The sequence below is a fragment of the Bison bison genome, unplaced genomic scaffold (genome assembly GCF_000754665.1).
Source record: "Bison bison bison isolate TAMUID 2011002044 unplaced genomic scaffold, Bison_UMD1.0 scf7180017864472, whole genome shotgun sequence".
Lineage (NCBI taxonomy): Eukaryota > Metazoa > Chordata > Mammalia > Artiodactyla > Bovidae > Bison > Bison bison.
Window position 1 is genome coordinate 10,255,243 of NW_011495033.1, and position 17,021 is coordinate 10,272,263.

Below are 17,021 nucleotides of genomic sequence, written 5' to 3' on the forward strand. Positions count from 1 at the left end.
GGCTGTAACTTACCTGCAAGCATTATTCATTTGGAAAGCATTCTTAGGTGTTTGGTATCTTTTTTACAAGCCCTGAACCTATTTGGACATTTTAATGATGTCAGTTTGGCTCTCAGCTCCCAGTGGCATTAGTCCCATTTTAATCTTGAGTTTTCTCTGATGATAGGACGTTACGAGCCTCCGAGACCTCAGGGATGGCATGTAACAGTCAAATGCCAGCCTCAGGGAAGGGCTTCCTTCTTCACAAAGAGATCAAAATGATCCCCGGCCCTTGGCTATTTTCGTTCCCCTGTCATGACCCCTGCCAACCCCCCACAGCCTCTGTGTGCCTTTTCTAGGAAAGATCTGGCCTCCTTTTGCTGAAACTGGGTTTAACAGTAAAGATTTTTTTTATGCATTTAATTAGCGGCACAAAACTTTTCTCGCTTGAATTCCTGTAGCCACCTGCTCAGCTTTTGTGTGTGTGCCAGTCTGGCCTCAGCCTCTGTGTCCTGGAGCGGGGTCCATACGGCTGCCGGTCAGCACCTGGGCGTGGAGGGAGCCTGACCACTCCCCCTCCCTGTCTGTTTCTTCCTGGCAGGCGTTCAACTCGGAAACTGACGGCTTCAAGCTGGCGTACGGGGGACACCAGTATCACGCCAGCTGTGCCAACTTCTGGATCAACTGTGTTGAACCGAAACCTCCCGGCCTGATCCTGCCTGATTTGCTCTGAAAGCTCCTGACAGCTCCTCTATGACGCACCCGGCTGGGTTTGTTTTCTTCCACCACACCCCTTGGGGTGACAGGGACCAGTAAACGGAATGTGAATGCTGTGGAGCTCCCCCCGCCCACCCCATCAGGAGGAAAGCCTCAAGAGGCGGGGGAGGGGCTGTGCAAGTTCTAGTCTTTCCCACAGACGAGCTTTGCCCCCAAGTTCCTGCGGCCAGTCTTTGGGGTTTCAGGTCAAACCGCCCTACCCAAACTGCACGTGGCACTGGAAGTTTGCTAACTTATCTCTAGTTCTCTTAAGATGTTTTAAAATATGGACCACAATTGCCTTTATCTAAGGAATAATTTGCTGCTGTAGCATTGAAACTGTGAAGAACTGACATTTGAAGAAAATTAAATTCTTGCTCTAGGACTGGAGTCGGAAGGATTTTGAGCCAGTGCTTGTGTATCTGGAACACTTATTGTTGTGTGAAGTAGAATGCATTTAGCCACATTTAGTGTGTTAATATCTAAAATGAATAGAAAGGGGGAAATTGTGATTAAACGGATATTCTTTTTATAGAAAAATTTCTGCTTCTGTCCACTGGACAGTGGTAGGTGGGTGAGGGTGGGTTTACCAACTTCAGTGTCACAACAGAACCAGTTCTCTGCTCTGTTCGTGCATTTGTAAGACTGTCAGCTTTCAAGAAAATGGCAACCCACCACAGTGTTCTTGCCTTGAGAATCCCAGGGATGGGGGAGCCTGGTGGGCTGCCGTCTATGGATGGGGTCGCACAGAGTCGGACACGACTGAAGCGACTTAGCAGCAGCAGCAGCAGCAGCTTTCAAGAAAACTTTCAAAGCACACCTGGGAACTTTGCAGTGGAGAAGAATGTTCATTTCGACCGAGCCCTGAATCTTGGTGTATCTGGATGAGTCGTTGCCCTTGGGGGTCTTCACTGAAGGCCTTGTGTTGCCTCACACACAGGCTATGAACGTGGTGTTTTTTTTCAAACAAGGTTTGGAAAGGCAGCTGAATGAAATCTCTTTGCGAAGGCCTCTGTCCAGATTTCCAAGAACGCCTGCACAGGGACCAATCCGTTTCTCTGTGAGAGACCTGGAAATTGCTCAGGGTTGGACGGTGGAGCTCATGGCCCAGCAAGGAGAAGAGTAAGGTGTGTATCTGTGGTAGAGGCACGTGACTTAGAAGCAATGGCAGGACGTTGCTCAGAACCAGCATTGAATTTTAGAAGGAAAAGGCTCATGCTCTCTGTTGTGTGGGTTTTTTTTTTTTTTGGTCTCACTGTGTAGCTTGTGGGATCCTAGCTTCCCTACCAGGGATTGAACCTGCGTCTTCAGCAGTGAAAGCACGAAGTCCACACCACTGGGTCACCAGGGAGCGCCTGCATGCTCTCTGGTACAGGGAATTTTCTTTGCTGCTTAAACCGAATGCATAAAATCGGGGAAAAAGTCAGGGAGTAAGGACTGTGTTGTTCCTGGGACACACGTTTCTCTGTTGTGAATCACGTGCTTAGGCGATTTTGAACCTTGGGTGCTTCTCTTTGTGTGGCTTAAGCTCTCTGACATACTTAGTTTTTGTTTGTAAACTGGAAAAATTGGTTTTGTCTCTTTACATAATTAGATCATTTTCCCCTCCTCAGGACAAAACTTGGGGCAATTCGATTTTGCTCCATCTTCCATCTTTTACTCCCACCCTCCCCAAGAAAGGCAGAGAACGTTTTCATTCCTGAGCTGCTGGGGCTTCTGCTTTCCCTGGCCGCATGCCCGGATGCAGACAAGGGTTGCTGAGGTCAGTCTGTTTTTTCTCATCTGTTGTGGATGATACCATCTCCAGCTGCTAACAACCAGAACAGCTGTCTCTGAGTTGTTACCTTTGCCCTCCGCAGGGCCAGCGGGTGTCAGTGACGACACAAATGGGCCGGTTTCTAGTAAACTTTGCCTGGGGCCTCCAGGCTCCACTTCAGCCTGGGCAGTGCCTCGGGTTTCGACATGGCACCAAAATTCAAGCAGCCTTCTCATTGGTGTTATACATTCCATGATAGACCACGGTCACAAATCTACCTTTGCAACAAGAAACGTCTCCCAGTTTGACAGAATTTCCACGGCAGAGACATTTTTGGAAACGCTTTGTGGACTATTATTCTGTCACAGTGGTCCATGTTGATGACAGTGCTCACCTGTTAACCAGATAGGTTTCCGTTTCTAGATGTATTCCAGAACGCCTCAGATGAAACTCGTAAGTATAATTACTGCTGACCTTAGCAAGTACGATAGGTTTAGTCACCTCATGGAAGGTGCCAGAGGGCAAATACAGCAGGCGTCAACGAAAAGCTTTTGCTGCAAAGGGTATTCACGATTTTCAGTATCTTGTTTAGAATTGGAAACGCTTTATTAGATCTGCCAATAAAGATTTGGGGAGTGTGGAATTCCGTCACATTGATTTTCTTTACGCAGGTTTATTAAAATGAGTCACACTGCATTCAGCTTCACCTCAGTGCTTGTTAGCCAAGAGCCCAGTGTCCTTGGAAACAGTAACCAAGGTTACTCACGTCCACACAATGCACTGTGCAAGCTGCTTCACCCCCCTGCTTGAGTGGCAATTAGTAAGCTCTGTTTTGGTGGTGTATTTTGCCTTTAAATTTTTTATGGCTTACTGTGTAGTTTTTGTCTGGACACGCTTGAGATAGCAGCAGCACAGGGTCTATCAGGATATTATCTATGTTTTGTTTTTTCCTGTGGCTATTGGTTAGCAGTTCATAGAGGTGCTTAAATCATCTGAATATATGTGGTGTGCATCTACGCAATTATTTACAGGTGCCTTCTAATTGCTTTTTATTTAATGACTGGTGTGTTCTTAAGCTTAGAAAAAATGATAGGGCCTTTATGATCTCTACTAAAAATTCCCCTCACACCTTGGAGGCCACACAGCTTCCTTTGTGACTTTTCGCTGATAAACCCAGACATTTAGATGAGAAAGGTGTTAGACTCCCTAAGTGTTCAGAGCGTGCTTCGCTCCACCCCGGCGTGGACGTCTGCCAGGATCTCCGCAGGAGAATTCTCTTCATTACAAAGGGCCTCTGCCACCAGGTGTCCTCCTGTGCAGAGAGAGTCTGGGGTATTTCTCCAGAGACCACCAGGCCTAGAGTTTGCCTTCATATTGGAGGAGCCCAGCCCCCACAACCACAGATTGTTTTCTGATTGATTTTTGATCATGTGCTGCCAAAGCGTTTATGGGTTGCTCTGATTTCCCACAGAAACCATTAGTTTCATTTTAATTTTCCCATGCAGACAATAATGGCGCATGTTTTTAAGTGGGCAGATTTTCAAAATTAGAACACAGAGGGAGACGATTGCCACAAACCAGGTAAAATCTGAAGAATATGATTTATATAAATACACAGCCACTGGCATTATATGTAGGGCTTCTTGCCACACAAAACCAAAATCTAGGCAATTTTTCTATGGATATAAGCAGGCTACAACCTACCTGGCAAATGAAGTAAAAGCAGGCTGTTGCTGGGACAGGTGGCCCTCCTAGAAAAGGAAGGGGCAGCGTGGGAGCTCGCAGTGGCTTCCCAGGGGCATGGAATGGACACTCGCAGAAACGGGTACCTACCCTGTTGTGCTGTCAGATTTACGAGGGGCGGTGACATTTCCAAGTTTCAACAAAGGAAGCCATTGTGTTAGCTTATCATTTGTGCTGAGGTTCCGTTTAGGGCATTTCTGTGTAAGTCAGTAGGCAGGCAAAGGGGCATACCTTTTGTTAAAAAACAACTTCTTTCGTGGAGGACCCACTGCATCGGTGCCCTCCGGTTACCAAGAGACGGCTGAGAACTACACTTTCTTAGTGTAGAAGACCACGCTGTTTGTCTCCTGAGGTTAATACCGCCCATCTGCAAGGATGGGAAACGCTGACACAACTCAAGGCGATGTCTGTTTTAAGCAGCGTTCACAATTATCACAGGAGCCATACCCTTAATGGTTACTCAAGAGCTATCTTTTGTCCATCAACACACACACCCCCTCCCCCCGAAATTCTCAGTAAAAATTCCAATATGTTAAGCAGATGTATTTATTAAAAATAATGCTAATATACTCCTGGGGCACACTGATTCCAAGAGGGTGTTTGCAGCAGATTGCATTATAATTATTTAACAGCTAAATAATAAAGGCTTTTTTTTTTTTAAACTTACAGAGTCACTAAATAATAGAAGGAAAGGAAAAGAGTAGGGCTGATCCAGTGGAGACTGATGCTGGTATCAGTGTTCCCTAAGCATTTGTTTGGTTGGCAGCCTGGGCAAAGCCTGTACCTAAAGGGTTAATGGGGGTCCAAAGTGATTTTTGCACTGAGCTCCTCCCACGATGCCAAGAGGCATGGGGTTGAGAACACAGCAGAACCAAACAGTTTATTAAACTGTTGAAATTGTTAAAAATGTTGAAACTTGAAACTGTTTAAAAGCCAGTTCAAGATTTTCATAAACACTATTCCAAAATGTTAGTTTTAAAAATGTTAGTAGCAATGTGAGCATTCCCCGTGTCTTCCTCCCCTCCCCTCCCTCTCTCTCAAAATAAAACATGAACACCCAGTGTAAAAAAAAAAACACTTCAGGGAGGAGCATTTGTCCACCATTTGGAAAGAGAGGTGAGGAGGGGAGCAGACGGCGTGTAGCAGATGCTGGTACCGCTCGAGGGGCTGCTGCTGCGGGCTCCGGTGGCTCAGATCCCCCAGTAAGGCAGCAGGTGTCGGGACTCCTTCTCGTAAACGTCCGGCACTATGCCGTACGGTGTCTGTACCATCTTAACTGTCGACTTCCCAAAAAGCTGCCGCTCGTAGTCTATCAGCTGCCTCCAGAAGCCGACGTTGGGCCTGATGACGGGCCTCCGGGCTTTCACCCAGTTGTAGGCCTCCAGCAGGCACACGTTGTGGAATTTCATCAGGTACGCGATGCAGAGCGTGGCCGAGCGGCTGACCCCCGCAGCACAGTGCACCAGGGTGGCCCCGTGTTTCCGGCTCACGCTGTGGATCTTGTCGGCCACGGTGTCAAAGTACAGTCCAATGGGGGCGTGAGGCATGTCCGCCAGAGGCACTTTAACGTATTCAAACTGGGGCCAGTTGAAATTGGGGATCTCAATGGTAGCGTTCACAATGCAGGTGATGCCGCGAGCCTGGAGGAGGTGCCGGTTGGAGGCTACGCTGCCTCTGCCCAGGAAGAGCGAGGAGGTGATCTGCGCAATGCCTCCCAGGTCTCCCTCAGAAATCATCCGGGGGGCCATGAGAGTCCGGGGGAGCGTGCTGTGACCTCTGGAGCTCATGAAGACACCAGCAATCACACTTGCATCATTGGAAGCAAGACCAGAAGGGGGTGTTTTCCTCCACCAAGGAATCGGAAGTTACAGTCGCCTTCCTGCAAGATACAGTATCCGTCAATACCCTAAATGCTACTGATTCATTGCAGCCTCTGCAGTGTCTGTGGAACGGGAAGGTGAGACGACTGGAGATGGTTATTTTCTATAACTGTGTGTTCTTCCCAGGATGGAGACAAATCATTTTCATTGATTAACAGGAAAGGTAGTCAAAGATGCCAACATGCAAAATCAATGTAAAATTCAGCGCTACAATTTTTTTTTTTTTAAAGGCACTAAAGAGAAAGTCTTCCTATTTTAGGGAACGTTAAAGACAAAAGCAAGTGCAGCTAATCCCTGAGTAACAGCCTTGTGGGGTCCTGCTCTTACTGAGGGGAGTGGTGTTCGGTGGTAATTAGAGATCAGAACTTCTGATCCCACCTAGGGCCATGCTCTTTCATATGTTCCTGCCTATCTCCACGGCTATGATGGCCATAGTTTCATAAGCCTAACTCTAGACATAGAGATCTTACAAAGGTGTAAAAATGATACCGCTTTAGGTATTACATTCCAATGAGTGGGCTTTGTAGACTAGAAAGATACTGAATTGGATCAGTTATAGAAAAGCCAGGAACATATGGTCACCTTAGCTCTTTATGATTTAAAAGAACTAACTCTATCATATTTATTATTTGTGACATCTGAATACCTGTGCTATGACATTTCCATGGAAACAATTCCAGATAACTTCAAGGCCATGGTAGCAAAAATTCACTCCTCTAAGTTAACGAGCATTTTAGCTGACCTGACCCTGGATTTGGCCAAATACGCTTTTCTCAGCCCAAGATTTTTCTAATCTCCAAGATATATTGGCCCCCTGGCTTAAGATGGGTGTTGGAAATAAAGTTTAACAGGATGTCTATGTCGTCTTTCACACCACTTTAGTCTGTGCCCTGAGAAGTGTGCGTATCCCCCACCCAGGGCCCCGGAGGGCTGCCCGGAGTGATTCCAGTCAGAAGAGCATCCCCGTTTCACAGACAGGCGGCGCTGGGGCTACTCACTTGTGAGGTGCCTGGTTCCTCTGGAGTCCTGGGTCTGGAAAGGCTTATGTGAGGGAGTGCTGATCAGACTGGATACAAATCAGATCTGTAGAAAGACAAGGAAGTGGGAATGTGGTCAATCAGGAAGATCAAAAGAAATCCTCCTGGGTTTTTTTAACTATGAAACTAGGTTTGACGGGAATAAAGCTAGAAGTGGAAAGCGTGTTAAATATACCTCCATGTGTAAAGAATGTGCCAGTGAGACCTATCAACCTGGGACTTGCCTGGGGGTCCAGTGGCTAAGACACCGTGCTCCCAATGCAGGGGCCTGGGCTCGATCCCCAGAGAACTTGATCCCACGTGCTGCAACTTAACAAATTGAGTTCATATGCCCATGTGCTGAGCTGAGACCAGGTAAATATTTTGAAAACTATCAACCCAAGTCTCAGCTTTCTGTTAAGATTTTTCACACCACGGGTTATGTGTCGTGCACATAAGTGCACTTTTGGCCATAGTAAAGATGAATTTTTGAGAGGAGGATTCAGAGACCGCATATTGACATGTAAGGCTCTGCTCATGGGGCCTGCAAGAAATGCACAGGAAGCTGAACTCTGTCCCCTGTGCCAGCAGCCAGGCCAGCGGTGTGGGACTGGGTGCAGCAGCCAAGCCGGGTGCAGGGAGCCAGCCAGCCCCACAAAGAGCAGCACTGCAGAGGTGGCCTTGGCCATGAACGTCAGTTCCAGAACGTGCTGGTGGTGGACAGCAATCTGAAATGACTTTCATTTTGTTTTCTTGTCCGTGTTGGCCCTCTCATTTACGCGACAATGTGAGCACCAATCAGCATTATTAAAAATGTGATCTTCCCCCAGCCACATGCAAATCAATGAAGTGAGAACACATAACACACAAAAATAAACTCAAGATGGCTTAAGACCTAAATACAAGACATGACGCCACAAAACTCCCAGAACACAGGGAAGACCGTCTCTGACATGATAGTACCAGTGTTTTCTGAGGTCAGTCTCCCAAAGCAATAGAAATAAACGCAAAAATAAACAAATGGGACCTAATCAAACTTACAAGCTTTTTGCACAGCAAGGGAAACCATAAACAAAATGAGAAGAAAACCTACAGACTGGGAGAAAATATTTGCAAATGATGCAACAGACAAGGGCTTAATTTCCAAAATATATAAACAGCTCATACAACTCTAAACAAACCCAACCAAGAAGTGGGCAGAAGACCGTAATACCAGACACCAAAAGGCATACAGATGATCAATAGGCACATGAAAAGATGCTTATGGCTAATTATTAGGGAAATGCAAATCAAAACTACGAGGTACTACCTCACACCAGTCAGAGTGTACATAATTTACAAGTTTACAAGTAACACATGCAGAATGGGCTGTGGAGAACAGGGAGCCCTCCTGCACTGCTGGTACCGTCCCAACGGGGAGCAGTGTGGAGGCTCCTCAGAGCACTAAAATGAGTCACCGTGCGCGCTCAGGCGCGCAGTCGCATCCGACTCTGACCCCACGGACTGTAGCCCGCCAGGCTCCTCTGTCCATGGGGTTTTTCAGGCAAGAGCACTGGAGAGGATTGCCATTTCCTCCTCAGGGGATCTTCCCGACCCAGGGATCAAATCCCTCTCTCCTGTGTCTCTTCTTTACCTGCTGAGCCATCAGGGAAGCCCAAGAGTTACCATGTGGTATATGGTTCAGTCACTAAGTCATGTCCGACTCCAGCAATCCCACACCTGAGCAGATGTCCAGACAAAACTAATTTGAAAAGATACACGCACACCAGTGTTCACAGCACTGTTAACAAAAGCCAAAATGTGGAAACCACCGAAGGTGCTGGATGGATAAAGATATGATGAACACACGCAGTGGAATATTACTCAACCATAAAAAAGAACAAAATAATGCCATTTGCAGCCACGTGGATGGACCTAGATATCATTACACTAACTGAAGTCAGAAAAATAGATACCATATGGTATAACTTATACGTGGAATCTAAAATACAAATATATCTACAAAGCAGACTCAGATACAGAGAACAGACTTGTCTAAAACGACGGGCTGTGGGGGAGGGAAGGCGTGGGCGTTTAGGATTAGCGGCTGCCAACTATCAATATTGTATATAGGATGGATAAACAGCGTGCTGCTGCGTAAGCACAAGGAACCGGATCCTGTGATGAACCGTAATGGAAAACAACGTGCAGAACGGGAAAAAGAGTTTGTTCCTCTCCTATTTGTCCCCTCTGCCTTTCCCAGGTAACCATTACACTTACATTTTCATTTTTTTTTTTTCTACAGCTCTGTGGAGCTATAATTTACATACAATTTGATGTAAAACAATGAGTTTTGACATATGTACACTCAAGACACCATGACCTCAAAATAATAAACATATCCATCCGCCCCCAGAATGTCCTCACGCGCCTTTATGACTCACGCTCCCCTCACCCTCCAGCCCCACTCCCAAGCAACCACTGATCCACCTGTCGCTATAGTTTACATCTTCTAGACTTACACGGTGGACTCATTCGATACAGGGTTTTTCTGTTTGGTCTGGCTTTCACTCAGCATAATTATGTTCACATTCACCTGTGAAACTGTCTATTAACAGGTCATTCCTTTCTTTGATTGCTGAGTAGTGTTCCAGCGTGCAGATGTAGTTTGTTCACCTACTGACGCTAGTTTTAGCCTAGCACAAGTGAAGCTGATGGAAACATTAATGGACAGGTAGTGGATATACACCTTCCTTTCTCCTGGTTAACCACCTAGGAATGGAAAGTGAAAGTCTCTCAGTCGTGTCCGAGGCTTTTGTGACCCCATGGACTGTATACAGGGGAATTCTCCAGGCCAGAATACTGGACTGGGCAGCCTTTCCCTTCTCCAGAGGATCTTCCCAACCCAGGGATTGAACCCAGGTCTCCTGCGTTGCAGGCAGATTCTTTACCAGCCGAGCCAACCAGGGAAGCCCATGGAGTGGAAAGGCTGGGTCATATGACGTGCGTATTTAACATTTTAAAATCGTTTTTAAACAACAGTTACAGCTTTCCACCTGTGGGCAGGCTACCGTAACCCTCCCTGAAGACCTCAGAGGGTGAGCACCATCTTCACACTTGCGCTCTGCTGCGTCCCAGGGCACCCGTGTGTGCGGTGCCCTGGATTCTGTGGCTGCCACCCGGGGACAATTCTTGATCACCTACCTCTGGGGGCAAACACAATTCTGGGCAGCCTTGGGGCACTACACAGGTATCAGCACACTCTCAGTCTTTCTGTGAGAGGCCTATTTGCTTGTCTGGGAGCTCCGACTTGAGGGGCCGCTTCTGCTTCGGCACACTCTGGGGATGGGAACAGAGGTCGGCAGACACCATCTTTTGTTCTCCCTCTGTCTCACTCCAACTCTCTGGTATCTTCTAGAAACGAATTTGTATACTCATCTGGTACCCCAATTTTTGTGACTGCGGCCCAGGGAACACCTCTAGATCACCTGTTTCTGGTGGACAGTGGGACTTAATGCTAGGGGTCCCACAAGCCTGTGAATTTACACACTTTAAAAGCTGGTGACTGAGACCCTTCCTGATAGAACTCTGACAGTTTGGGGTCCACCTGCAACTACCAGGAGCCGCTAAAAATAGGCCACGCAGACAATCACAAAGATGTGAGAGACAACCAAAAAGTCACTCCTCCAAAACTGGGAGAGGTGGCTGTTTTATCTAATGGACAGAAACCAACAGAGAGTTAAGGGAGATGAAGGAGTAGAGGGCTATGTTCCAAGTGAAAGAACAAGATAAAACCTCAGAAAAAGTCCTTACTGAAATGGAGATAAATGATTTACCTGTTAAAGAGTTCAAAATCATGGTCATAATGATGCTCACTTGAGAAAAGAATGAATGAACTTCAACAAAGAGAAATATAAGAAAGTACCAAAAAGAAGTCACAGAGTTGAAGGATACAGTAATTTATCTGAAAAATACACTTGAGGAGTTCAGCAGCAGACTAGATGACAGTAAAAAGGATTAATGAACTCAAACACAGGGCAGTGAGACTCAAACCAACAGAGCAGTAAAAAGAAATACGAATGAAAAAGAAGTGAAGACTGTTTACGGGACTTGTGAGATAACATCAAGCTTCCCTGGTGGCTCAGACAGTACAGAATCTGCCTGCAGTGCGGGAGACCTGGGTTCAATCCCTGGGCTGGAAAGATCCCCTGGAGAAGGGTATGGCAACCCATTCCAGTGTTCTTGCCTGGAGAATCCGCATGGACAGAGGAGCCTGGTGGGCCATAGTCCATGGGGTAGCCAAGAGTCAGACATGACTGAGCAAATAAGCATAGCATGAGAAAAAGGAAAAAGTGCTGAGAACTCCCCTAACTAGGGATGAAAACACATTCAGATCCAGGAAGTTTGGAAAAGTTCCAAATAAACCTCAGAGAGACCCATACCAAGACACGTTATAATTGTTAAAAGTGGAAACACAAGAAAACTTTCATAAAAGCAGAAGAAATCAGCTAGGTATGTACAAGGGGAACCACCAGAGACTATCAGCAAGTTTTCAGCAGAAACTTTCCAGGTCAGAAGGGAGTGGCATGATATACTCAAGATGTTGAAAGAAAACACTTCCAGACAAGAATATTCAGCAAAGCTGTCATTCAGAATTTAAAAATCAAGTTTTCCAGGCTAGCAAAAAGTAAACCGGCCTTACAAGAATTAAGGCAACTTTCTTAAGCTGAAACATAAAGGCCACTAAGTAATAGTAGGAAAATATATGAAAATATAAATCTCACTGGTAGAGGTAAATACAGTACAATTTAGAAAAATAAAACGTAAAACTAACGGTAGTGTGGATGAGTTACTCATAAAGCCAGTATGAAGGTTAAAAAAATACACTAGCAAAGATATAACAGTTAAGGGATATACAAGATAAAATGGTGTAAAATGTAACAACAACAACAAAAACAAAACATGGGGGATAGAGTAAAATGTAGAGTTTTAGAATGACTGAAACTGTGACTGTTAATAAGTTATGTGTAACCCTCACGGTAATCATAAAGCAAAAACCTATTCATGGGAGATTCACAAAAGGTCTGAGAAATAAAAGAATCTAAACATACTACTACAGAAAGCCATCAGGACTTCCCTGGTGGTCCAAGGGTTAAGAAGCCACCTGCCAACGCAGGAGCCGTGGATCCAGCCCTGCTCCAGGAAGCCTCCACATGCCGCGGGCCAGCTGAGCCCGTGCGCCACGACTCCTGAGCCCACGCTCTGCAACTACTGGAGCCTGAGCGCCCTAGAGCTGGTGCTCCACAGCACGAAAGCCACCACCACGGGAAGCCCGCACAGATCACCCAGACAGAGCATCAGAAAGCACACATCAGTTTTAAACAGACACGTGAGGCCAGGTAACCTTAACGCATACATACAGAACATTTCATCCAAAAGCAGAACATATTCTTGTCAAGTGCACCTGCGACAATCTCCAAGACAGATCATATACTTAGGCCACAACACAGCTCTCAGTAAACTTAAGACTGAAATCACATCAAGCATCTTTTCCAGTCACAGGGGAAGCTGCAACTGAAGAGCAGCCCCTCCTCCACAACTAGAGAAAGCCCTCGGGCAGCAACGAAGCCCCAGGGCGGCCATAAATAAATAAAACCAGCAAACCATGACGCAGGACAGCAGAGAGCAGAGAGACTACCAAACAGCAGAAAACAATGAACCAAAGAGCAGTGAGGACAGGCTTACCAGTGATCACTTTAAATGTATTTGGACTAAATCTACAACCAAAAGACAGAAAGTGGCTGAATGGATTAAAAAAAAAAAAAAAAGACGTGCTGCCTACCTCTGATATAAGGATATACAGACTGAAGGTGAGGATGGGAAAAGATATTCCATACAAATGGAAACCAAAAGAAAGCTGGGGTAGCTACACTTAGACAAAACAGACTTTAAAATGGAGACAACGAAGGGCATTACATAATGATAAAGGGGGGGGTGTCAATGAAAGGATAAACATTTGTATATTTCTGCACCCAATATAGGAGCATCTAAATATATAAAGCAATATTAACAGACCTCCAGGGAGAAGCAGACAGTGATGCAATAATACGGGACTTTATACTCCACTTTCATCAATGGACAGATCATCCAGATAGAATATCAGTAAGCACATATCAGTTTTAAACAAACACGTGAGGCCAGGTAACCTTAACGCATATATACAGAACATTTCATCCAAAAGCAGAACATATTCTTGTCAAGTGCACATGCAACAATCCCCAAGACAGATCATATACTTAGGCCACAACACAACTCTTAATAAACTTAAGACTGAAATCACATCAAGCATCTTTTCCAGTCACACCAGTCTGAAACTAGAAATCACCACAAGAAGAAAACTGGAAAATTCGCAAATAAGTGGAGATTAAACCACGTTACTGAACAACCAATGGGTCATAGAAGAAAACAAAAGAGAAATAAAAGCATACCTGCGACAAATTAAAGTGGAAATACAGCATACCAAGACCTATGGGAGACAGCAAAAGCAGTCCTAAGACGCTCAAAATGACAGATGCCGGCACGTCAAGAAACAAGATCTCAGAGAGTCTAACTCGACACTTCAAGGAACCAGGAAAAGAACAAAGTCCCAAGTTAGTAAAAGGAAAGCAGTAACGAAGATCAGAGTGAAAAGAAACAGAGTCTATGAAAGACAGGAAGGGCTTCCTCGGTGGCTGAGTGGCTGAGACTTCCAGCTCCCGCTGCAGGGGGCTTGGGTGTGATCCCTGGTCAGGGAACTCGATCCCACAGGTTGCAACAAGAGCTCGCGTGCTGCCATGAAGACCAACGATCGGGTGCTGCAACTAAGCCCCAAAGCAACCAAATAAACGTTTTTAAAAAGACAATAGAAAAAAATCAATGAAACTAAGAGGTGACTCCTTGAATAGATAAACAAAATTGGCAAATCTTTAGCCAGACTCACACACACAAAGGACTTAAAATCAGACGTGAAGGAAAAAATTTCACAACTGATACACAACAGAAATACAGAGGATCATTAAGAGACTACTAGTAATTATACACCTAGGCTGAATCATGAAGAAATAAAAAATGTGAACAGACCAGTAACCACGAAGAAGACTGAATCCCTCATCAACCCCCACTTCCCACAACCCCGTGCCACCAATGAACAAAAGTTTAAGATACAGACAGCTTTTCTGGTGAATTCTACCAAACATTTACAGAATATGTACCAATCCTCAAACTCTTCTAAAACACAGAAGAGGAGCAAACACTTCTAAACTCATCCTACAAGGCCAGCATGACATTAATACCAAAACCAGACAAGGACACCACAAGAAAATTACAGACCAGTATCTCTGATAAACCTAATGGAAAACTCCTCAACAAAATATCAACAAACTATATTGCTGAATATACTAAAAGGATCATACACAATGATCTGGTGGAATTTATCACAGGAATTCAAGGATGGGACAACATCTGCAAATCAGTCAGGGTGACACACCGCAATAATGAAAGGATGGAGCCACAAAACTGAGAAGAAAATCCAGGAGGCAAGCCCCTTGACATTGGTCTTAGGAGTGATATTTTGGATTTGGCAACAAAAGGAAAAATAAACGAGGACAACATCAAAGTAAAAAGCTCTTGCACAGCAAAGGAAACTAAATGAAACAAAAAGCCCTCATGTGGAAGGGGAGAAAATATTTGCAAATGATTTGACCAATAAGGGGTTAAGATCCAAACTATATAAAAAGTGCATGCAATTCAATAGAAAAAAAAAATCAAATTTTAAAATGAACAGAGGGTTGAATAGACATTTTCCCACAGAAGAAATACAGATGGTCAACAGGTGCATGAAAAGGTATTCAACATCACTAATGATCAGGGAAATACAAACCAAAACCTCACTTCACTATCAAAAAGACAAGAAATAATAAGTATTGGCAAGGATGTGGAGGAAAAGGAACCCACTGTTTATGCAAATATAAGTTGGTGCAACCACTGCAGAAAACCATCTGGAGGGTCCCTGAAAAGTTAAAGATAGGATCACTGTATGAACTGGCAATTCCATTTCTGGGTATTTATCCAACAAAGATAAAAACACTAACTCAAGAAGACAGACGCATCCCCACGTTCACTGCCAAGACATGGAAACAACCTAACGTGTCCATGCGTGGATGAACGGAGAAAGAAAATGTGGTACAGATACAAACACCATGGAGTATTAATGAGCCATTAAAAAAGAGAGCTTGCCATTTACATCATAGATGGGTCTTGGGGGCATTATGCTAAGTCAGTCAAATATTGCATAGCAGCAGTTACACGTGGAATCTTAGAAAAAAAGAGCTCAAAGCCACAGAGAACAGATTGCTGGTTCTCAGAAGTGGGGATTAAATGGATGAAGAGGCTTAAAAGATACAAACTTCCAGTTTTACAGTCAGTCACGGGGACGTGATATGTAGCATGGTGGCTATCTGCGCTGTACTGCATATTTGAAAGCTGCTACGAGAATGATCTTAGAAGTTCTTGCCACAAGAAAACTTTGTTAACTACGGTGACAGACTTTACCGTGGTGACCATTCTGCAGTATGTACACACGTGGAATCGTTACGTGGCATTCCTGAAACTGACGTAACGTGCTGCAGCTTTATACCGCAGTGGCGCTCACGCTTGGCGAGCATGAGAATCACCTGGAGGGCTTGTGGAAGCAGACTGCTAGGCCCCGCCCCCAGAGGTCCTGACCTAGTGGTTCGCAGAGGGGGCTTGGGAGCCGGCATTTATTTCCCAGGTGACGCTGCTGCTGCCGGCCGGGGGACACTGAGCACCCTGCAGAGGTGATGCCGCGGTGCGCCGCCGATCCCCCTTCCAGACTGAGGCACTCAGAGTGCCGGTGCTGACCCCTCAGCGTCTCCCCAGAAACTGCCCTTGCTCGCTACAAGGGAGCTGCCTCTCCCAGGCTTACCGCCCCTTGTGTGGGGCCCACATCGGCCGACCAGTAACACAGGGGTCGTGTGTAGGTGAAATCGCATCAAGAAGACAAAGCTGCAGCTGCATGAGGAAACGAGTGTGGACGTGAGGGTTAAATGTACATGGAAATGGGCAGAACTTTGGGAGAACAGCCCGTCCTGCAGCAGAGCGCAGTCCCATGCTGCTTCCAAGTCTCTCCCTGGCAGAATCCTAATAGTTTAAAAAGCAAAGTCACCACGTGGCAATAAACACACCAAGTAAGGCTTCTGAACTGCTGCTGCTAACTCCTTCCTCAGTGCGGAAGATGCTAATCAAATTTCCTACCAGGTTATCCAGTGACTGTCTAATTAAGAGGGATTCATGTCCTGTGGTCTCCCAAATAATTATCCTGTTTGGGAAGCCACTTGCCCTCCTGAGGCTGGGGTCCCAGGCTCACTGGCCTTTTCAGCGGCAAGGTCTTTATCAAGGGCCATGGTTAAGGGATGGGCGGGCTGAAAGCCTAGCTCACTCAGTTAACTCCTCCTTCGCTGGGCAGTGAGAGAGTACTTAAACTGCAGGGAAAAGCAAGCAGATTGTGAATCCCTGGGGCAGAATCCAAGTGAGACAGACAGGATGCTCCCTCCCTGCTGCTGCTTGTCAGTCTCGTGCCTAAAACCTGCTTAAACTGCCAAAGCCGAGTCCAAGGTTCAGAAAAACAACTTCTGCCAGAGAGCACTCAGAGGGCACTGGTATACAGACGCTCCTCTGACCGCGACTCCCAAACCCTTCTCGCAGACCGGAAACATAAGGTTCAGAAAGGGCGAGGGATCTCAGCTGGGAGAGGGCAAGGCTCTGGGCTCTTCACGAGAAGAGGCCCAAGGTGGCCAGGCTCCCGGCTCAAGCCCACCGCTTCACGGTGCCCGTGGGGCGCGGCTGCAGCCCCCT

General features: G+C 45.9%; 2 protein-coding genes across 8 annotated transcripts in view; one reads left to right on the top strand and one right to left on the bottom strand.

The window, feature by feature from the left end:
• SYNRG (synergin, gamma) overlaps positions 1–4,677 on the top strand; it is an 87,995-nt gene extending 83,318 nt beyond the window's left edge. For 5 of the 6 annotated variants that reach the window (XM_010861537.1, XM_010861539.1, XM_010861543.1 and 2 more), the window contains one exon: positions 581–4,677. In XM_010861537.1, coding sequence (XP_010859839.1) covers positions 581–712 — 132 coding nt within the window. In that variant the 3' untranslated portion in view covers positions 713–4,677. The remainder of the gene's footprint in view (positions 1–580) is intronic. The other variant, XM_010861538.1, reaches the window with a different exon arrangement.
• Positions 4,678–4,764: 87 nt separating this feature from the next.
• DUSP14 (dual specificity phosphatase 14) overlaps positions 4,765–17,021 on the bottom strand; it is a 25,999-nt gene continuing 13,742 nt past the window's right edge. The window contains exons 1-3 of one of the 2 annotated variants that reach the window (XM_010861536.1): positions 13,598–13,919; positions 7,113–7,197; positions 4,767–6,113 (exon numbers count right to left, since the gene is read on the bottom strand). In XM_010861536.1, the coding sequence (XP_010859838.1) occupies positions 5,425–6,021 (597 nt within the window). In that variant the 5' untranslated portion in view covers positions 6,022–6,113; positions 7,113–7,197; positions 13,598–13,919 and the 3' untranslated portion in view covers positions 4,767–5,424. Of the gene's footprint in view, positions 6,114–7,112; positions 7,198–13,597; positions 13,920–17,021 lie in introns of those variants that run through there. The other variant, XM_010861535.1, reaches the window with a different exon arrangement.